Here is a 23029-nt window from a genome sequence, read left to right on the forward strand (position 1 = left end):
TTCTTTTGACCCATTTTGCCAAAGGAAAGGAAGTTGCCTAATAATTATGCACACCAGATATTGGGTGTTGATGTCATTAAACCACACCCATTCTCATTACTGAGATGCACATCACATAATATGCTTAATTGGTAGTAGGCTTTCGAGCCTATACAGCTTGGAGTAAGACAACATGCATAAAGAGGATGATGTGGTCAAAATACTCATTTGCCTAATAATTCTGCACACAGTGTACATTTATCAAGTAGAATTTTTAAAGTTTGTTGGAACATAAATGTAAACTTAAATATACATTTAAATAAATACAATTTTAGAAATAAAAATCATTTAAACTGAAAAATATAAAAACATAAATATATAAAAAATAAATAACAGTAGTGCTGCAAACACACTAGCAACCAGCAACATTTGTGTTTGGTATAAATGACACAGAACATCTAAAGTTCATTCTAATTTCAAACTTACATCGCAGTCTGTTCATTATTAAAATAAAGTCCAGTCAACCAAACATTTAAAAGGTTAGTTACACTGGTCAGTTTAAATACACCGTATACCGGTCCTCTCTGGTTTTATGCCAAGGACATTTTTGCTCATGTGAAGAGGATGATTTGTTCCGTCTAGTTTACATATATATATATATATATATATATATATATATATATATATATATATATATTATAGTTTAACATTCAGATACACTGCGAATATGGAAACCTTTAGATATGTGCAGAATGAGACGTGAGCAATAACCTCCAAATACATCTAGTCAAACTCGCGCTCGCTCGTCCTCGTATGGATGGGTTCATTTTTCAGATCAGCAAAAAAAAAAAGAAAAAAAGGCCAAGACAAATAAACATACGTTTTGTCTTTTTTTTTTTTTTTTATTAAATTATTAAATTAAAATATATGAAATTAACTTAGTGCACATGGCATAATATCTTCTTTTTAACATAATACCCCGACTTCTCATCTCTCAGTCTGCTGTGATGAAGTGAGCAGTTATCGTCACATAGCTCTCAATCCCCTGAGCGCAACAGGGGATGCTCGGGATAGTTCATTCACAACTTTTTTCTTCTCCTCTTCATAAAGATCTGGCACAATCTTTTTGCTCTAACCTCTTTCCTTCATCATTATATCTGACAGGGAAGCGCATTCAGCGGTCTCCTTGACGGGTAACAGTCAACAATGTAACATGATCTCCAACGTATGGCGCGCTCTCTTCATTTTATCAAATGATCATAATCACATTTATTCATTTTACAGTCCTGCTAGTAGCATTTTATTCAGACTAAAACCCCTTTAATTCGTGTGAGAAGGCTTTTTTCCAAGTGGCTTTTGCACATAATTAAGGTTATCACTTGATCGTTAATTTAAACGACGATCGATCATGGAAATTAATAAATGTTGACATCCCTAAATACAAATGAGTTGGATGGAAAACTGGTTATTGTCTGCATCAAACCATGCTTCCGAACAAATGCTATTCACCGTTCTGAGGAGCTCCAGGACAGCTGTCTCTCCGAGCGTGGTGCTGTCTGTGAGCGGGGCGGAGTAAGGGAGCCCTCAATCACGCTGCAGTGTTTGTGAGAGCTGCCAACTTCTCCACACCATTTACAGAGTGAAATTCTCTGACTACCTTTATCTCCCAGGTCTGTTGTTGAATCTTCCAAAAGTTTTGGCTTGGGGTGCTTCACATGCAGTGGCAGCAGCAACACTTTCCACAGCGCCAATAACACGGGGCTGCCCGACGACGTGCCTGACTTTAAATCAGCGCTACTAAACACGGATATCGGCCGATGCCGATATATTAAAAAATGACAAATATCGGCCCGATATATCGGCCGAGCGATATATCGGTCGACCTCTACTATCTGGCCCTTCCCCTTACCCCTACCCCTCCAACCAAAAGAGAATCGAGACAACCCTACCCCTTCACGTGAACGCGCGAAACGGAGGGAAAGGGGAAGGGCTAAGGGGTAGAATTGGGATTGGGCCTTTGTGTGGTCCCGTTAATCCCCCTTCTCCTCTCTTATTTGCGCTGACAGTAGAGCCCCTTGCTCAATACATTTGTTATGTACAATTTAAATAGTCAATAAAATATATTTATATGCAGATGATATCCTGCTATATATTACTAAACCCCATGTAAATCTGCCGGTTATTCTGGAAACTATTAATGTCGTTGGGAGGTTTTCGGGGTTTCTTCTATTGCTACTCATTCCGGTCTCAACCTCATGGCACTGATTGAGACTTGGATCAAACCTGAAGACACTGCCACTCCCGCAGCCCTCTCCACTAATTTCACTTGTTCCCACACGTACCACTCGTACAACTGGGAGGGGTGGAGGTCTCCTTATATCAAAAGAATGGAAATTTGATCTTAAGCCATCACCTACAGGTAATTGTTCATTTTAATCCCATGCCATTACTGTAACCCACCCTGTTAAAATACAATTTGTAGTCATTTATCGTCCTCCAGATCAATTGGGAAACTTCTTGGAGGAGTTGGATGTGCTGCTATCAAACTTTCCTGAAGATGGTACTCCTCTGGTACTGCTTGGTGACTTCAACATCCACCTAGATAAACCCCAGGCTGCTGACTTCAAAACTCTGCTCACCTCATTTGATCTCAAGCGAGTGTCTACTACAGCGATTCACAAATCAGGCAACCAACTGGACCTCATCTACACACGCTGTTGCTCTGTGGAAAACTCTTCAGTTGCTCTACTGCACACCTCAGACCACTTCCTCATTACTGCTAACCTAGCACTTAATCCTGAAGCGGCACACACTCCAACGCAGGTCACCTTTCGACGAAACCTACGCTCACTCTCTCCATCTCGCCTATGTTCTGTGGTTTCATCCTCGCTTCTTGCACTCTCTCAGTTTTCAACTCTGAACATGAACAGCACTACGGACACTCTTTGCTCCACTTTAACATTTTGCTTGGACAACTTTTGCACGCACCGCCCCATCTGCCCCCTGGCTGTCCAAGGTTCTCCGTGAACATCGCTCTAAACTCTGGGCTGCAGAGAGGAAATGGCAGAAATCAAGAAACTCTACCAACCTCAGTGTGTATCAGTCTCTCCTCTCTTCCTTCTCTGCAAATGTCTTCACGGCTAAAACATCCTACTACCACAACAAAATTAACAGCTGTTGTGATGCTCGGACACTCTTCAAGACTTTCTCTTCTTTTCTTAATCCACCTCCACCACCACCTCCATGGACTCTTACAGCGGACGACTTTGCAGTTTTCTTCACAAATAAGACAAGAACCATCAGTGATCAGTTCTCCACACCGCAGACTGAGGACAACTTCACAATGACCAATGCACACTCTTTCTCCTCCTTCTCCCCACTCTCAGAGATGGACATTTCCAAACTGCTCCTGTCCAATCATCCTACTACTTGTCCACTTGATCCAATCTCCACTCACCTCCTTCAAGCGATCTCTTCTTCAGTCATACCTTCGCTTACTCATGTTATCAACTCCTCTCTTCACTCTGGAACATTTCCCTCAGCATTCAAGCAGGCTCGGGTAAGCCCGCTGCTCAAGAAACCATCTCTAAATCCAGTGCTTCTTGAAAACTACAGACCGGTATCCCTTCTTCCATACATTGCAAAGACACTTGAGCGAGCTGTGTTTAACCAGCTTTCTATGTTCCTTGTACAGAACAACCTCCTGGACAGCAACCAATCTGGCTTCAAAAGTGGCCACTCAACTGAGACTGCTCTGCTCTCAGTTACTGAATCCCTGCGACTAGCAAGAGCAGCTTCAAAATCCTCAGTACTAATCTTACTGGACCTGTCTGCTGCTTTTGACACAGTTAACCACCAGATTCTCCTGTCCAGCCTCAGAAAGATGGGCATCCTGGAACCACACTCCTCGATTCATCGAGTGCAGACTTGAGAGAATCGAGCCGTTAGAAATCCCATAAGACGCTGTGGGCAGGCGGCCGGTGTACGGAAGCCTGCAAGCTTTAAACTCACTCTTGCAAATGATTGACGGTACTTGGAAGTAAACATTTATAATTTTGCTTTACTTAAAGTTATAAGACCTGAAAAGAGTGCAGTATTTTTATTGGCATATTAAAATGAAATTTTAAGTTTACTGTTGCAGCAGTTAGAGATCCATTTGTGTTGGTTATCTAGTTCTGGGTCACTAAAGACCCGAATATGTAATAGTGATTGGCGAAACATCCACGCATTTAAGGGTTTGATCAAGTTGCACTTAAAAGCATTGTAAATGCTAGAACATTCCTGCATCTCACTCAATCCTATTCCATTATCATTTATAGCACAATTGTTTATACACTTATTTATTTGCCAATTTGTACATTTTTTTTATTATTTTTATTTTTTCTGTGTGTTGTTGTCTCTGTGTACTGGAAGCTTATGTCACTAAAACAAATTCCTTGTATGCGTAAGCATACTTGGCAATAAAGCTCTTTCTGATTCTGATTTCTGATTCTGAAATGGACGTTTGAATTCTATAGACAGAATTAAATGGAAATTTTGATTTGTTTGTGAATCTCATCACCTCTGTCCTCTCTGCTGGACATGTTTCTTTAGCCTTCAGATGATCATCTTTTCTGACTCGTTATGTCTTTGTTCATTGTCCTGCAATAGATTCAACATAGACTGTGTTTATCTCAGCAGTCTGCTCTGTCTTTTTGAAGTCACTTTAGATAAAAGCATGATGAGTGACACACCTTACCAGTGTAAAATATGTTTTGTCACACATTAATAAAAATAAATTTGACATACATAAATTAAATACAGTTTGTGATGTTAATACTTCAGTTGTGTTGTGATAGAAATAAACAGTAAATATCTATTCTTCTTAACACGCTTCTTAAAAATAGTATGTTCTGCGCCAAAAGAGATAAGTAAAACTCACTTTTACTGCAGCTCATATATTCTTGATTAAAACCATCATTCATTGTTTCATCTCACCTTTATAATTATTGTAACAAATGTGAATACAATACTTATAACAAAATGTGATACCTGTATGTCGAGGTTTCATCATGCTTAGATGTTTCTTTCCTTTTTGCCTGTACGAAAACAAGAGATCTAATTGTGTCAGTTCAGTCGGTCAATATCCAAAGGTTGGAAACTTTTACCTGTCTCTGAAGATAAAAGTTCAAGATACATTTCCTGTTGGAATGAAGCATAATGAGTACAACCTCAACAGCAGCTGACCATAAACATGTTAGATATTTTCTGTGTTTTAATAATTTGACTTGGTCTTACTGGGGGTTTTGTTCAGGGGTTCAGCTGGACATGTTTTGGCTAATAAAATCTGAGAGGGTCTCTCTTCCCTAGTATGAAGAAATATGTATATATTAAAAGGGTCCATGTGAAAAAAGTTAGAAATGGTTAGAGAATCAGACTTGTTACCCAAACTAGGTTCGATTCTCTGTGCTGGCAGTAATTTTAGGTGGGCAAATTAATATACAGTGCTCTTTTCCACCCTCGAGCCCATAACTGAGGTGGCCTTGAGTTAGACACCGTACTCCCACAAAACCCCTCACGAAAAGCACTCATAAGAAATTAAAAAGTGACATTACACAAGTAGCTCTCTCTTACATAATTTGTCAAATAAAAAATCAGCTACAATGCACAATACACATAAATGGAGTGACACAAATGCAAACACACATAAACACACTTCTACACACATAGAATAACATTGGATTTGACTGTGATTTTTGTAGTTACAAAAAAGTATACTTCAGTCAAAAAAAAAAAAAAAAAAACTTTGACCAAGTCATTTGTATTATTATAATAATGATTTTATAATATCTAAATAAAAGATCTTGAGAATTTATCTATTACTATGTGGAAATGTTATAATGATTTGTAAGATCGGAGATCTTACACAGACACACACACACACACACTCACACACACACACACGGGAAATGATGCATGGGGGAATATTTACAGATTTTAGAATTATGTGTGAATAACCAAAGCAGCTGTTGATTGTTTCTCATCAGCTCCTGTGATTCTGGATCCAAACACGGCTCATCCACGTCTCCTCCTGTCGGAAGATCTGAAATGTGAAATACAGTAAGAACCAACCTCTTCCTGATAATCCAGAGAGATTTGATGAGTGTTACTGTGTTCTGGGTTCAGAGGGGTTTAACTCAGGAGCACACTGCTGGGATGTGGAGGTTAAAGAGAGTCTGTGCTGGAGTATTGGAGTAACTACAGCATCAAACCAGAGGAAGGGACGGGATTTCTTCAATTCAATTCAGGTTTATTTGTATAGCACTTTTTACAATACAAATCGTTACAAAGCAACTTTACAGAAAATTACGTTTCCACAATATTTAGTAGTAGCTTATAAATTGTGACTGTCAGTTTGTGCATGTATGACAGGATTTTTTTAGAAAAATTAATACAAGACGTAGTCAGCCAGATGATTAACATTATTAACAGTAATTATTATATGATGCAGTCACACTTGTAGCAATATTTATTAGTTCTGTTGTTGATTCAGGGTTAGCATCATCTGGGGTACTCTGAGGTCAGCATCATCTCTTCTCAGGTGTTCTGGATCCAGACTGGAGCTTGTGTAAATCCTAGTTACCCTGGGATGTAAAATCCCAGCAGGAACATAGAAAAAATAGAGACATCATTAGCATAGCAGCTGTTCCAACAAAGTAAAATGAATTAGTTTAACCCAAGCTAAAGAGTAAGAATGCGCATTTTGATGAGATGCAACTACACTCACAATTTAAGAGATACATTATTCGAATGCTTGGTGAAAGAGATGTGTTTTTAATCTAGATTTAAACAGAGAGAGTGTGTCTGAACCCCGAACATTATCAGGAAGGTTAATCCAGAGTTTGGGAGCCAAATGTGAAAAAGCTCTACCTCCTTTAGTGGACTTTGCTATCCTAGGAACGACCAAAAGTCCAGCGTTTTGTGACCTTAGGGTGCGTGATGGGTTGTAGCGTGGTAGAAGGCTAGTTAGGTACGCAGGAGCTAAACCATTTAGGGCCTTATAGGTAAGTTATGATAATTTGTAACTGATACGGAACTTAATAGGTAGCCAGTGCAGAGACTTTAAAATTGGGGTAATATGATCATATTTTCTTGACCTCGTAAGGACTCTAGCTGCTGCATTTTGGACTACCTGTAGCTTGTTTATTGAAGAAGCAGGACAACCACCTAGAAGTGCATTACAATAGTCCAGTCTAGAGGTCATGAATGCATGAACTAGCTTTTCTGCATCAGAAACAGATAACATGTTTCGTAGCTTGGCAATGTTTCTAAGATGGAAGAATGCAGTTTTTGTAACATTGAAAATATGATTTTCAGAAGACAATTTGCTGGCTAATATAACACCCAGATTTCTGACTGTAGAGGAAGTAACAGTACATCCGTCTAGTTGCAGATTGTAATCTACAAGATTCTGTGTAGTGTTTTTTGGTCCAATAATTAATATCTCTGTCTCTTAGATAATTTAGAAGTTGAATCTGGTCTCGTTGAGATATATATCTGAGTATCATCAGCATAACAGTGGAAGCTAATTCCGTTCCGTATTTTCTTTAACAATGATGTCTGGAGTGTGACATTTGAACAGTTTAAACTGGATCTTGAGTGGATGTGAGTAAATCTGAACTATGACAGAGGAACAGTGAACATTTTTGCCATTCTTCTGGTGTGAGTGGTTTGCCCATCTTAGTATCTAACTATTCGATAGACAGTAAACTGCTGTCTTAATCTAGTCTGAAATTAAAACCCTTATATAGTTACAGCATTAGGTCAGAGCTCAGTTTATCTTGTGATGCCATCACTTTAGATGGTTTCTGTCAGGAGTCTTGACACTTGGGTTGAAGCTCTTTTTAGAAACTTCTGGCAAGGTGGATGGTTGAACTCTTTATTCTGGTAACAAAAATATAGATTTTCAAATATAATTACTGTATAAATATATGTCATGTATCCATACTAAATTATTTTAACAGAAGATGTCCGATGACAAATCTTCTTTAATATTTTAAATCACTATCCAGGGTCAAGTAAGGCAGACAAAGAGTTAACAAACATGTGACCCAAACAGGCAGTATGATAAAGAAGCAGAAACTCCACCCTCTTACAGCACTTACCAGGAAGTGACTGTCAGGAAGTGAAAGTAAAGTTCAGATCACTGGAGCTCAAAGAGGGAAAATGGATTCACTGTCTGCAGATGATTTTTCTTGTCCCGTGTGTATTGAAATCTTCAAGGATCCTGTTGTTTTATCATGTAGTCACAGTGTCTGTAAAGAGTGTCTTCAACAGTCCTGGAGAACTAAAGAAACTCAGGAGTGTCCTGTCTGCAGGAGAAGATCCTCAAGAGATGATCCTCCATGTAATCGTGTTTTAAAAAACTTGTGTGAGTCGCTCCTGAAGGAAAAGAAAGAGAGGCATTCATCAGAGTCTGAGGAGCTCTGCAGTCTACACAGTGAGAAACTCAAGCTCTTCTGTCTGGAGGACAAACAGCCGGTGTGTTTAGTGTGCTTTACTTCACAACAACATGACAATCATAAAGTCAGACCCATCAATGAAGTTGTGTCATCATATAAGGCGAGTCAGATTTATTTCTGAGCTAAATTTCTCAGTACCATTTTGCTTATATACAGTATATTGCATGGACATATTACATAAGTCTGAAGTGTTATATTGATTTTCAATTTAAATTCCAGGAGGAGCTCAATACAGCACAGAAGTCTTTACAAGAGAAACTTGAACATGGAGAAACAATGAAAGGACAGTTTGAAGAAACAGTTCAACACATCAAGGTGAGCACTGATTCTTGACATTTCCAAATGTGACCTTTTTGACTGGAAGACAGAAACTTTGAATGCACATTTTAATTAAAATAAATGATACCACGGGGCCGTTGAATGCTTGAATCTGATTGGCTGCCAAACGTTCTGAGGCGTGCAATTATTTTCTTGGAAACGTACGGCGAACGTAGTTCCAGGCAGCTCTCTTGACCGCATTAGCAAAATTAGCAAATTAGCTAATTAGCCATATCACTTCGCATAGTTAACAGTAATAACGGTCACACAGTTTGCACAAAAAGGTGTTGTCAGCGTTGCCCTAGCGATTTTATCAGTTAGTCTATATAGTGTAGCAACTTAAAGGCTACTCATGACATTTCTCACTTAGTGAGGAGACATCGCTGTTTAGAGACGCAAAGAGGTAAGTTTGCCTAATTCACACAACTTCTCTGTCTCTCTCGCTCTCGTTCTAATAATTTAATTAATAACTGCATTAGAATGCTTTTTAACATTTATGTTTTGGAACTAGCACAAGAGCCATTGGATGAGATGCGGAAGAAATAGTCCTACTCACATTAGCCATTTAAAAGGTTTGTTCACCCAGATAGCCAAATTATGTAATTAATAATTTACCCTCATATTGTTTCAAACCCGTAAAACCTCCGTTCATCTTCTGAACACAGTTTAAGATATTTTAGATTTAGTCCGAGAGCTCTCAGTTTCTCCATTGAAGCTGTGTGTACGGTATACTGTCCATGTCCAGAAAGGTTAGAAAAACATCATCAAAGTAGTCCATGTGACATCAGAAGGTCAGTTAGAATTTTTTGAAGCATCGAAAATACATTTTGGTCCAAAAATAGCAAAAACGACAACTTTATTCAGCATTGTCTTCTCTAACGTGTCTGTGTGAGAGAGAGTTCAAATCAAAGCAGCTGGATATCCGGTTCGTGAACGAATCATTCAGTTCACCAAATCGAACTGAATCGTTTTAAACGGTTCACATCTCTAATACACATTAATCCACCAATGACTTAAGCTGTTAACTTGTTTAATGTGGCTGACACTCCCTCTGAGTTCAAACAAACCAATATCCCAGAGTAATTCATTTACTCAAACAGTATCTGACTGAACTGCTGTGAAGAGAGAACTGAAGATGAACACTGAGCCGAGCCAGATAACAAACAAAACATTGACTCATTCACGAGTCATATTTGCATAATGGCAGTGCAAGGGTCAAATATAACCACTTGCGTAAACAAAGTTTCTGCAGTTGGTTGCTAGTTGGCAGGACTGTGCACAAGCAGGAATAATTTATTTGCTAGTAGCGACCAACATTCACTGTCATCATTTAAGAGCATGTGTATATATGATCATATTTATAAACTGTACTGACAATATGCATCTGAGAAAAACATGAGCAAAAAGATAAGATGTTTAAAATAATGTTGCTAATTTGGTGAAAATATCTTAACGTATGTCTAGATATCTAGATGTCAAAGATCACTTTCCAGAGACACACAACTAGATCAATTAATTTCAAAACAACTTTGACTGACTAAATCTCACAAAGAGTGACGTTATTCATTAAAAGTGCTGAGATTAGATTTTTTGCCATATTTGGTCGAGAGAAAAATTAAGGTGGGGGGTCAACTTTCTCCAGGGTGACATCTTAAACCATCAAAGATAAAAATGTATTTATCTAACCTTCATCAAGTAGTGATGTATATATGCACCCTGCTGTGTACAATGTGTATTTGTACCTGCAGACACTGAACATCTTCTGCTACAGTGTTAGTAAAGTTAAAGTAGTAGTTAACTAACCCACATTTACTCACTCGGTCTACATGCTGCTTCAGAATCAGTCACGTCTTTGAGATAATTGAAGTGAATGTGATTTGATTTCAGTCTCAAGCTGATCAAACAGAGCGTCAGATTAGACAGCAGTTTGAGAAGCTTCATCAGTTTCTCAGAGATGAAGAAGAAGCTACAATCACTGCACTGAGAGAGGAAGAGGAGCAGAAGAAGCAGATGATGAAGGAGAAGCTGGAGGAGATGAACACACACATCTCAGCTCTTTCACACACAATCAAAGACACGGAGGAGATGATGAAAGACAGTGACATCTGCTTTCTGAAGGTCTGATTTCAGATCATTGATTCATTGATTGATTGGTTGATTGATTCACTGATTGATTGATCAGTTGTTGATGATCAATGGTGTGTTTGTTCTGCAGAAGTTTCCAGTCTCGATGGAAAGGTGAGTGATCTGCTGCTGTCTCTGCTCTCTCTGCTTCTGATCCAAAGTCACTTCAGTTATGATTCTGAATGTTCTTCCAGAGTCCAGATCTCATCACAGCCGGATCCACAGACTCCTTCTGGAGCTCTGATTCATGTGCCACGATACTTGGGAAACCTGCCCTTCAGAGTCTGGAAGAAGATGCAGGACATCGTCCAGAACAGTGAGTCTGGAGAAGATCTGTCTGTCCAGGACCCACTGAATGATCTCCTTCCCAATGATGAGGAGAAGCACATTCAAACAATGAAAGGAAGTATGTGAATGTCACCCTCAGATGTGCGATGCTGTCAATCCTGTCACACTAACCCTGCCTCTGACCTTTGACCTCTGCAGTGCAGCACCAAGACCAAGCTGGTCAGCAGAGCAGCAATGAGACCAGCACCCACCTCAGAATCCTTCATAACCTGGTGAAAGAGTGCGCAGCTCAGGGCCGGTACGAGGTGGCGGTGCCGCTTTGCAGAAAGGCTCTGGAGGACCTGGAGAAAGCTTATGGACATGATCATCCCAACGTGGCCACCATGCTCAACACCCTGGCACTCATGTACAGGTGAGAGAAAGTCCTGATTCACTGGGTGAGGATGAGGAGCATGTATTTGTCATGATATGAAGAAATGCAACTTCACATTTTGGATTGACAATGTCTGTTGAATCAGCGGACTGGATTTTAACATTTGGCTCAAGTGGAGTTGAAAGTGGCTTTTCCACTCAGAATTAAGAAACAGCAGAATCAATGACATGCATCTGAGTTATAGGATGAAATATCTCTGTTTGTCCCTTTCAGAGATCAGCGAAAATATAAAGAAGCTAATCGCTTGCTGATTGATGCTCTCTCCATCAGAGAAAAGACACTTGGGAAAGACCATCCTGCTGTAAGTGAAATAAATGTTGATTTGAGCAACTGATGGGAAGTTATTTAATATCTTTTATGTGTAGAAAATGGCAGCAAAAGAGATGCTAGTAATATACATCTTATAAGATATTAGATAGAATTTAGTACAGCTCAAAAGTGTTTCATTACCATTATATGCATTTATAAAATACCAAAGCAAAGGCTGGTGAAAGGATGCAAATTATTTCAAAAGTATCTCAGATGTCTCAGTGGTTAATGAATTTGGAGAAATAGATTAATGTTAATTATGAATTATTGAGCACAAAAATACAAACTTCAAATGGCCAGCTGGATTTGCTCATGTACCATAAAGGTAAAATGTCATACTGTATCCCATCAAGATATTGTGTCATTGTGTTTCAGGTGGAAGCTACTCTCAATAATCTGGCTGTGCTGCACAGGAAACGAGGCCAATATAAGGAGGCTGAGCTATTGTGTAGACGAGCGCTAGAGATCCGAGAGAAGGTCAGTGAAAGTCCTGTTGTCACATCGTACTGTATGTGAAATTCTGCATGTCAGTTTTACTTAAATTAAATTAAATTAAATTAAATTAAATTAAATTAAATTAAATTAAATTAAAATTTAAATTAAAATTTAAATTAAAATTTAAATTAAATTTATGCATTTAGCAGACGCTTTTATCCAAAGCGACTTACAGAACGTTCAGGCTATCAATTTTTACCTATAAAAACTTACTTACTTACTTTAGTACCATATATATATATATATTTTTTTTTTTTTTTTTTTTTTGGTTATTTGTAACTAAACTCTGTCTGGTTGAGTCAGACAAACCTTGATTTATATAGCGCTTTAAACAAAATACATTGCGTCAAAGCAACTGAACAACATTCGTTAGGAAAACAGTGTGTCAATAATGCAAAATGACAGTTAAGGGCAGTTCATCATTGAATTCAGTGATGTCATCTCTGTTCAGTTAAATAGTGTCTGTGCATTTATTTGCAATCAAGTCAACGATATCGCTGTAGATGAAGTGTCCCCAACTAAGCAAGCCAGAGGCGACAGCGGCAAGGAACCAAATCTCCATCGGTGACAGAATGGAGAAAAAAACCTTGGGAGAAACCAGGCTCAGTTGGGGGGGCAGTTCTCCTCTGACCAGACGAAACCAGTAGTTCAATTCCAGGCTGCAGCAAAGTCAGATTGTGCAGAAGAATCATCTGTTTCCTGTGGTCTTGTCCTGGTGCTCCTCTGAGACAAAGTCTTTACAGGGGATCTGTATCTGGGGCTCTAGTTGTCCTGGTCTCCGCTGTCTTTCAGGGCAGTAGAGGTCCTTTCTAGGTGCTGATCCACCATCTGGTCTGGATACATACTGGATCCGGGTGACTGCAGTGACCCTCTGATCTGGACACAGACTGGATCTGGTGGCCACGGTGACCTCGGAATAAGAGAGAAACAGATTAATATTAGCGTAGATGCCATTCTTCTAATGATGTAGCAAGTACATAGGATGTTATGGGAAGTGTTTCCGGTTCCAGTTTACCTAATTAATGCAGCCTAAAAATCCTTTAACGGATTTGGATATTAAAAGCATATTAGTATGTTATGTGTAAGCCAGGTTAAAGAGATGGGTCTATAATCTAGATTTAAACTGCAAGAGTATGTCTGCCTCCCGAACAATGTTAGGTAGGTTATTCCAGAGTTTAGGTGCCAAATAGGAAAAGGCTCTGCCGCCCGCAGTTGATTTTGATATTCTAGGTATTATCAAATTGCCTGAGTTTTGAGAACGCAGCAGACGTAGAGGATTATAATGTAAAAGGAGCTCATTCAAATACTGAGGTGCTAAACCATTCAGGGCTTTATAAGTAATAAGCAATATTTTAAAATCTATACGATGTTTGATAGGGAGCCAGTGCAGTGTTGACAGGACCGAGCTAATATGGTCATACTTCCTGGTTCTAGTAGGAACTCTTGCTGCTGCATTTTGGACTAGCTGTAGTTTGTTTACTAAGCGTGCAGAACAACCACCCAATAAAGCATTACAATAATCTAACCTTGAGGTCATAAATGCATGGATTAACATTTCTGCATTTGACATTGAGAGCATAGGTCGTAATTTAGATATATTTTTGAGATGGAAAAATGCAGTTTTAGGGGCCGTTCACATATAGCGCCTAAAAACGCGTGGAAAACGCTAGGCGCGCCGCTTTGTCCTTCTTTCCAAAGCGCTCGGACAGAAGCGCTCCTGAGGCGTCTGCCTTTGCTAAGCAACCATGACGTGCGCTCTCCATGAAGACACGGAAATTTCAGCAAAGGATAAATGGATTTGCAGCACAAAAAATAGCTCTAAGTAGCTCTGCTACTAAATTTATTTCAAAATGGCAATCCATATACAGCTATGAACAGCTGTTCCTTTATCTTGGCTGAGTTATCAACGTTGTTACGGGAAAGGATGAAGCTGATTGGTTGGTTCTTGTCACATGACCCGCGGTGCGCTTGCGGCATTCTGAAAAGTTGAGATGTTTTGAACTCGATGCGGTGCGGACGCGCCTGGAAAAAACGGGCGCGTCGCACCCGCGTCGCTTCCATTATGAGCGTGCATGCCGCGCGCCTACATTGGAAATAACGAACTTGCGCGCGCAAAAGACGCGAAATGTGAACGGCCCCTTACAAATGCTAGAAACGTGGCTTTCTAAGGAAAGATTGCGATCAAATAGCACACCTAGGTTCCTAACTGATGACGAAGAATTGACAGAGCAACCATCAAGTCTTAGACAGTGTTCTAGGTTATTACAAGCAGAGTTTTAGGTCCTATAATTAACACTTCTGTTTTTTCAGAATTTAGCAGTAAGAAATTACTCGTCATCCAGTTTTTTATATCGACTATGCAATCCATTAGTTTTTCAAATTGGTGCGTTTCACCGGGCCGCGAAGAAATATAGAGCTGAGTATCATCAGCATAACAGTGAAAGCTAACACCATGTTTCCTGATGATATCTCCCAAGGGTAACATATAAAGCGTGAAGAGTAGCGGCCCTAGTACTGAGCCTTGAGGTACTCCATACTGCACTTGTGATCGATAGGATACATCTTCATTCACTGCTACAAACGGATGGCGGTCATATAAGTACGATTTAAACCATGCTAATGCACTTCCACTGATGCCAACAAAGTGTTCAAGTCTATGCAAAAGAATACTGTGGTCTATTGTGTCAAACGCAGCATTAAGATTCAATAGAACTAATAGAGAGATACAACCACGATCAGATGATAAGAGCAGATCATTTGTAACTCTAAGGAGAGCATTCTCAGTACTATGATACGGTCTAAATCCTGACTGGAAATCCTCACATATACCATTTTTTCTCTAAGAAGGAATATAATTGTGAGGATACCACCTTTTCTAGTATCTTGGACAGAAAAGGGAGATTCGAGATTGGTCTATAATTAGCTAGTTCTTTGGGGTCAAGTTGTGGTTTTTTGATGAGAGGCTTAATAACAGCCAGTTTGAAGGTTTTGGGGACATATCCTAATGACAATGAGGAATAATAGTCAGAAGAGGATCTATGACTTCTGGAAGCACCTCTTTTAGGAGCTTAGATGGTATAGGGTCTAACATACATGTTGGTTTAGATGATTTAACAAGTTTATACAATTCTTCCTCTCCTATAGTAAAGAATGAGTGGAACTGTTCCTCAGGGGGTCTATAGTGCACTGTCTGATGTGATACTGTAGCTGACGGCTGAATGGTTGCAATTTTATCTCTAATAGTATTGATCTTAGAAGTAAAGTAGTTCATAAAGTCATTAATGCTGTGGTGTTGGGAAATGTCAACACTTGTTGAGGCTTTATTTTTCGTTAATTTAGCCACTGTATTGAATAAATACCTGGGGTTATGTTTGTTTTCTTCTAAAAGAGAAGAAAAGTAATCGGATCTAGCAGTTTTTAATGCTTTTCTGTAGGATATGTTACTTTCCCGCCAAGCAATACGAAATACCTCTAGTTTTGTTTTCCTCCAGCTGCGCTCCATTTTTCGGGCTGCTCTCTTTAGGGTGCGAGTATGCTCATTATACCATGGTGTCAAACTGTTTTCCTTAACCTTCCTTAAGCGTAAAGGAGCAACTTTATTTAAAGTGCTAGAAAAGAGAGAGTCCATAGTTTCTGTTACATCATCAAGTTGTTCTGAGGTTTTGGATATGCTAAGGAATTTGGATACATCAGGAAGATAACTTAAAAAGCAGTCTTTTGTGATAGAAGTGATGGTTCTACCATACTTGTAACATGAAGTAGAATTTACAATTTTGGCTATATGAAGTTTGCACAGAACTAAATAATGATCTGAGATATCATCACTTGGGTGAATAATTTCAACACTATCAACATCAATTCCATGTGACAGTATTAAATCTAGAGTATGATTTCGACAATGAGTAGGTCCTGAAACGTGTTGTCTAACACCAATAGAGTTCAGAATGTCTATAAATGCTGATCCCAATGCATCTTTTTCATTATCAACATGGATATTAAAATCACCAACTATTAAAACTTTATCTGCAGCCAGAACTAACTCGGATGTAAAATCACCAAACTCTTTAATAAAGTCTGTATGGTGCCCTGGTGGCCTGTAAAGTCATTATAGACAGACCACATGAATAAAGGGAAACTACTGACCTGTCTGTTTCTCTCTGTCTTTCAGTTGTTGGGGAAAGATCATCCCGATGTGGTGAAGCAGTTGAATAATTTGGCCCTGGACTGTCAGAATCAGGGCAAGTATGAGGAGGTGGAGTGTTATTACCGCAGAGCTCTGAAGATTGATGAATGCAAACTCGGCCCAGATGACCCCAGTGTGGCCAAAACCAAGAACAAACTGGTTAGTTTGTCAAACTGCTGATCTGCTGGAGAATAATGTTAGATACTATAGACCGTATCAGACCACGTTAAAGAAAACTACAGATGTGTCACTGAGGAAATGAATATATTAATACTTCCACTAAAACTTGTATTGTTTCTGTGGAATTGATGTGACTCTAAGTTGTGAGTTCTTGACCTCAAGGCAGTGTAGTTTTATATTTGTTCTCTTATCAAACATTGGTTGTTCTCCATACTTTTGGATCCATACCTGTCAAATCCTCAGCCATGCTCACATTCACTCCATTCACACTCCATGTATGAAGCAGTGAAATATTCCTTGTCTCTGTGCAGGCATCCTGCCTTCTCAAACAAGGCAAATATAAAGAAGCTGAGACTCTGTACAAAGATATTCTGACCAGTGCTCATGAGAAGGAGTTTGGATTGGTGCACGGTGAGCTGTACATTTTTATTTATTTATTTAGTTTTTTGTATGCTGCTGTAGCTTTTATATAAAGCAAGCATCTTTTTTGTTATAAAGTCTGTAATAAGTTTTTTTTTCTTCTCTTTAAATGTACTCTACTTTGCATACAGTATTAATCAGACTTTAGTAGATCAGTGTTCATTTCTGACATGTTTGACTGTTTGTACTGTATCTGTTCTGTTTGCAGACATAATGAGATATTATGAGATTATATATTTGGATTGTCACATTCCTTTTGAAAACTGACCCAAACATAACTAGTGTTCCCCTTGATTCATCTCTTTCTGACAGAGACAGATCTAGATTCAGTGGTAGCAGAGATCAATATAGGCAGTATTAGAGAACCTACTGTCCCACAGCTTGATGAGTAATGATGTTACTTGTATGTGTTTGCAGCTGAAAACAAACCCATCTGGATGCACGCTGAGGAAAGAGAGGAGGTGAGCAAGGTGTGTGTTGTGGATGAAACAAGTGTTTGTGTTTCTGCCCGTCTGTTGTCTGCTGATATTCAGGGGGAACTTAGTGACAACACGCTGTATGAAAAACAAGACTGCTGCTACAAAGCCAGTAAAGTCGACAGGTAAGCTGCAGGAAAGCATTGTTCTTAAAGCTGCCTGTATTTGATTCTTAGATTCTAAGTTCTTTGATGCCATAAATCAGACAGACGCATATATTAATGATCAAAAACCACCTGACGGAATATTGTCACATAGTCCTCACATCGTCAAACAGTGTTTTTAACCAGACACGGAGTACACGAAGAAGATGAATGTGTCGAAATGCCTCAACATCACAAAATCAAAAGAAATAAATCAAGAATGAAGCCTATAAAATTTTGTTCCACTCCATTTGATTTAATTTTTTCTCTTGGTTGTGTATCCTTCCTCACTGGATGTGTTGTTTTGTCTGTAGTCCGATCATAAATGTGACACTGAGGAATCTAGCAGCTCTGTACCGCAGACAGGGTAAGATAATGGCAGCAGAAATGCTGGAGGAAAGTGCCACAAGATCCCACAAACAGGTATAGAACAGACTTCATTTGTCATTTCTCTCATGATTTTCCTCCTGCTTATTATTAAAAATATGTTGTACCTCATAAGTGATCTGTTAGCCGAGCCTCATTCAGTGCACTATCAATAAAACTTAGGGGGTTTTTTAGTATGTGTTTTGATGATCATTTGTGTTTTTTCACTTATAATCAGAATTTTTTACTAATATTTGTTACCCCTAGTTTTCTGCTGTGGAATTGGTAATTGTGAAATTTCTCTAAATGTCTCTAAAAAGTAGAGGTCATAGCAATATTATATTTACAGAAGATATATATTTGATATATCGCTATCTTTAAAGGGGGGGTGAAATGCTATTTCATGCATACTGAGTTTTTTACACTGTTAAAGAGTTGGATTCCCATGCTAAACATGGACAAAGTTTCAAATATTAAGTTGTACGTTTGAAGGAGTATTTTTGTTCCAAAAATACTCCTTCCGGTTTGTCACAAGTTTCGGAAAGTTTTTTTTTGAGTATGGGTCTGTGTGACGTTAAATGGAGCGGAATTTCCTTATATGGGTCCTAAGGGCACTTCTCCCGGAAGAGCGCGCGCTCCCGTAGAGCAGAGCAGAGACATTCACTGATCAGAGCGAGAGCGAAATGTCACAAAAGCACAGCAGACCAAAAAAAAAAAACAGCATTAAGGGACCAGTGGATGGAATTTATTTTTACAGAGCATCAACGGAGTTGTGCAAGTGTTTTTGTTTGTTCCCTGCATTTTGAAGATGCTTGTTTTACAAACAAGGCCCAGTTTGACGCCGGATTTGCGTATAATTTATTTTTTTAAGGATGATGCAGTCCCAACGAAAAAGGGTCACGATCGTGTGTTGGAACCGCAGGCGGTGAGTAAAACTGCTTCAAATATCTCTGTGTTGTTAACTTAGCTATCGGCGCGTAAGCACATCAAGTAAACAACATGCGATGTTGGCATAAAACTGCACTTTCCACATGTACAGCTTAAAAAAAAAAAAAAAAAAGATGACATAAAGTGGAACTTAGTCATTTTCCAAAACCGCTAAGCAAATATATACAGTAATACCATATACATATACCATATACAATATATACATACCACATAGAGACGTCCTGCTGTAGTCGTTGATGCTGCTGCTCTTGGTAAAATTTCAGCCTCTGGATCTGATTCTGGATCATAAATATACGCTGAATCTGACTGTTAGCCATGGTCTGTTTTGGATGATGGTTTTTTCCTCACGGTAATGTCACAGCTTCCAGACGCTCTCAACGCAAAAGCTTACTCACGCTCGTGATTCTTTAGCTCCGCCCACACGTCACGCCTCCAGGCTCTCGTGTTTTTCCGAGAAAAAACATTACAGACTATCTTTCTCTTATAAATATAATAAAACTAAAGACTTTTTGGAGATATGAAGGATGCAGTACTACTCTATAGGTACTCAAGATTAACAGGAGAGTGAGTGAAAATGAGCATTTCACCCCCCCCTTTAAATAAATCAGTCATATAAAGTTTTGCTCATGTGGCCCACTCATAATCGTGTTATATAATCATGATTACAATATTGACCAAAAGAATCGTGATTATGACTTTTGCCATAACCGAGCAGCCCTTACCCAATGTTGTCCTAAAACTGTATGAATTTCCTTCTTCCATTGAGCACAAAAAAATATATTTTGAAGAATGTTGGAAACCAGACAGTTAATGGATACCACCTTCATAGTATAGAAAACAAAAATGCTATGGATGCAGAGCCAGCGCCAGACCATAACTAACAGGAGGGCATGCAATCAGCAACAATAACTTGCAAAAACAAGGCATAAAAACAACAAGTACAGTGCTAGCGTACACACATAGGCTACAAATGGTACAAACTATCAGCTCATTTCCCGTATAAAGTGAAGAAAATCACAAACTAATCAGTATTAGAACAATCAAGTTGCAAAAAAAACAAAACAGATTGACAGTAAAAAAAATTTTTTTTTTTTAACCTTTATTTAACTAGGAAAGTCACATTGAGGTTAAAACATCTTTTACAAGTGAGACCTAGTCAAGACAGGGTCAGATAGCAGTATTAAACAGATAACAACCCACAGACAAAACCAACATCATCAATAGATACAACAAAGAATACAGCAGCATAAACAATTAGGTATTACCTAATACCCTATATAATACTGTTCACAGAAACAACATTAATAAAATCATATTAATAATAAATTTAAGTGGAAGTGGAATTATCAAAACATCTGCACTTAGCAATGACCAATTATTTTATTCTATGTTTAAAATCACCTAAAGAGATGAGGGATTGTAGTTTAAGTTTAGTCTGCACTTCATTCCAGGACCAGGGGCCATAATAGAACAGGCTTAGCTTTCCAACCTCTGTTCTAATAGCCGGCACTTTAAACTGTAACCAGTTATATGACCTGAGATTGTAGGAGCTTTGAAATGATAAAAATTTCCTATATAAATATTTTGGAAGTTTTCCTAAAATAACTTTGTAAATTAAAATATACCAATGTTCAAGCCTGCCCAAATGCAGTGATGACCATCCTACCAAACTGTAAAGTAAACAATGATGTGTCTTAAAACTAGAATTTGTGATGAATCTGAGAGCAGAGTGATAAAGGGGGTCAAGTTTGGACAAGGTGGACAGAGAGGCAAATCTGTAAATAGTATCCCCATAATCAATCTGTGACAGAAAAAGGCTAACAACTAAACGTTTTCTTGAAGCCAAGGAAAAACAGGACTTTAGTCTATACAGAAAACCCAATGTGAATTTTAAATTATTTGCAAGAAAATCAACATGATATTTAAAGTTTAGGTTTTTATCCATCCAAAATCCCAGATATTTGTAATAATCTACAGACTGGATGCAAATTCCATCTAGTGACTTGATGGAGAAAGATGGTAGCTTTGTTCGCCCAGTTTGAAAGACCATAACTTTAGTTTTATGTGGGTTTAACAACAGCTTCAAATATAGTAGGGCATGTTGCAGGGTATTGAAATCTGCCTGTAGATTTGAAAAAGCTAATTTAGCTGTGGGGGCACAGGAATACAGAATTGTATCATCTGCATAAAGGTGATATTTACAAAAATTAAGATTATCACAAACATTATTAATATAAACTAGGAAAAGCAAGGGACCCAAAACAGAACCCTGTGGAACACCCTTAGTTACAAGGACTGGGTTTGACAAATCGTTGCCATATTTGACCATTTGTGAACGATTGGTCAAATAGCTATGGAACCATTTGACTGCGTTACATCCAATGCCAGCTCTCAGCAGGGTATTAACCAATAATGGATGGTCCACAGTATCAAACGCCTTTGTGAGGTCTATGAACAGAGAAACACAGCTAAGTTTACTGTCCATGGCCTCTTTGATGTCATCCATGCTTTTAAAGTGGCAGATATTGTACTGTGCCCCGACCGGAACCCGGATTGCATTTCATTTAAAATATTATGTGAGTGCAAATATGATTCAAGTTGGGTAGCAACTAAAGATTCCAATATTTTAGAAAGAACAGGAAGATTAGAGATGGGTCTAAAATTATTCATGTCAAATCGATCACCAGACTTGAATAGGGGAGTAATGTAAGCTTGCTTCCAGATTGCTGGGATCTGATTAGAACTTAATAACATGTTAAAAATATGAGTAATAGGTTCAGCTATAACCGGTGCAGCCACCTTTAACAAAAAGGGATCCAGACCATCAGGTCCAGGCGCCTTTTTTGGGTCTATAGAATCTAATAATTTCATAACATCTTGAACTTGTAGGGCTTCAAAATCAAATGACAAATCAGAGATAGAAAATGTACTAGGTGGCAAAAAATGTGTTGAATCATCCCTTGAAATTGATGGAAACTGCTGATCAAATAGATGACCTGCCTTGTCAAAGTGTGCATTAAAGGCATTTAAAATGTCACTTTTATCTGTGATGGTTACATTTCCAATGATCAATTTCTGGGGAAAGTCTGAAACTTTTTTGTTCTGCAATAATTTAATTGTTTTCCAGAATTTAGAAGAATTGTTAAAGTTATCAGTAGTTGCATTAAGATAATAATTTGATTTAGAGGCCCGAATAGCTGAGGTACATTTATTTCTCAAAGTTCTAAAAAGTTGCCAATCTACATTACTGCTGGACCTTCTTGCAAGGGACCACTGTTTATTTCTTAAATGAATTAACTGGGCTAGTTCTACCAGAAAGACTCGGGAGATAGAGGAATGTACGAAGCATACATTTATTGACAGCTCAGCGAGCACAATTATAAATTTCTTTGGCGGAAGGCCCCGTCCATGGTTCGTAATCCGAGGGTAGCGAATCTGCATTTCCTGCCTGAAAACGAAGGCAGGGGCGCAGCAGACCCCCCCTGGAAGGTAAGGACAGGACCATCCTGGTGGTGGTGGGGAGGGTGGAGGTTGTTGTCGCGTTGGCATCTGCGAACTCAAACATGTGTAAGTACGATCTTTTATACAGGAGTATAAAGACGTGATTGGATAATGATGAAGGTAATTAGTGACGAAGTGATTGAGTCTTCCTGGCAGAACTTAGGCTAAAGCTTCCATTTCTACCAGAAAGACTCGGGAGATAGAGGAATGTACGAAGCATACATTTATTGACAGCTCAGCGAGCACAATTATAAATTTCTTTGGCGGAAGGCCCCGTCCATGGTTCGTAATCCGAGGGTAGCGAATCTGCATTTCCTGCCTGAAAACGAAGGCAGGGGCGCAGCAGACCCCCAAAATTAGGTGGA

At 38.7% G+C, this 23029-nt stretch overlaps 1 protein-coding gene across 32 annotated transcripts in view; it reads left to right on the forward strand.

Moving 5' to 3' along the window:
* The window catches only part of LOC127941524 (kinesin light chain 1-like), a 160125-nt gene that overhangs the window by 110874 nt on the left and 26222 nt on the right, over nt 1–23029 (forward strand). For 11 of the 32 annotated variants that reach the window (XM_052536847.1, XM_052536816.1, XM_052536805.1 and 8 more), the window contains exons 4-13: nt 11014–11036; nt 11117–11328; nt 11409–11622; nt 11857–11944; nt 12328–12429; nt 16616–16789; nt 17122–17221; nt 17648–17831; nt 18164–18272; nt 19087–19140. The exons of 4 other annotated variants lie outside the window; for them this stretch is intronic. In XM_052536847.1, coding sequence (XP_052392807.1) covers nt 11014–11036; nt 11117–11328; nt 11409–11622; nt 11857–11944; nt 12328–12429; nt 16616–16789; nt 17122–17221; nt 17648–17831; nt 18164–18272; nt 19087–19140 — 1260 coding nt within the window. Of the gene's footprint in view, nt 1–8114; nt 8581–8699; nt 8796–10685; nt 10917–11013; nt 11037–11116; nt 11329–11408; nt 11623–11856; nt 11945–12327; nt 12430–16615; nt 16790–17121; nt 17222–17647; nt 17832–18163; nt 18273–19086; nt 19141–23029 lie in introns of those variants that run through there. 17 more of the 32 variants (XM_052536836.1, XM_052536826.1, XM_052536783.1 and 14 more) reach the window with 7 other exon arrangements.

This window comes from Carassius gibelio, chromosome A3 (assembly GCF_023724105.1).
Source record: "Carassius gibelio isolate Cgi1373 ecotype wild population from Czech Republic chromosome A3, carGib1.2-hapl.c, whole genome shotgun sequence".
Lineage (NCBI taxonomy): Eukaryota > Metazoa > Chordata > Actinopteri > Cypriniformes > Cyprinidae > Carassius > Carassius gibelio.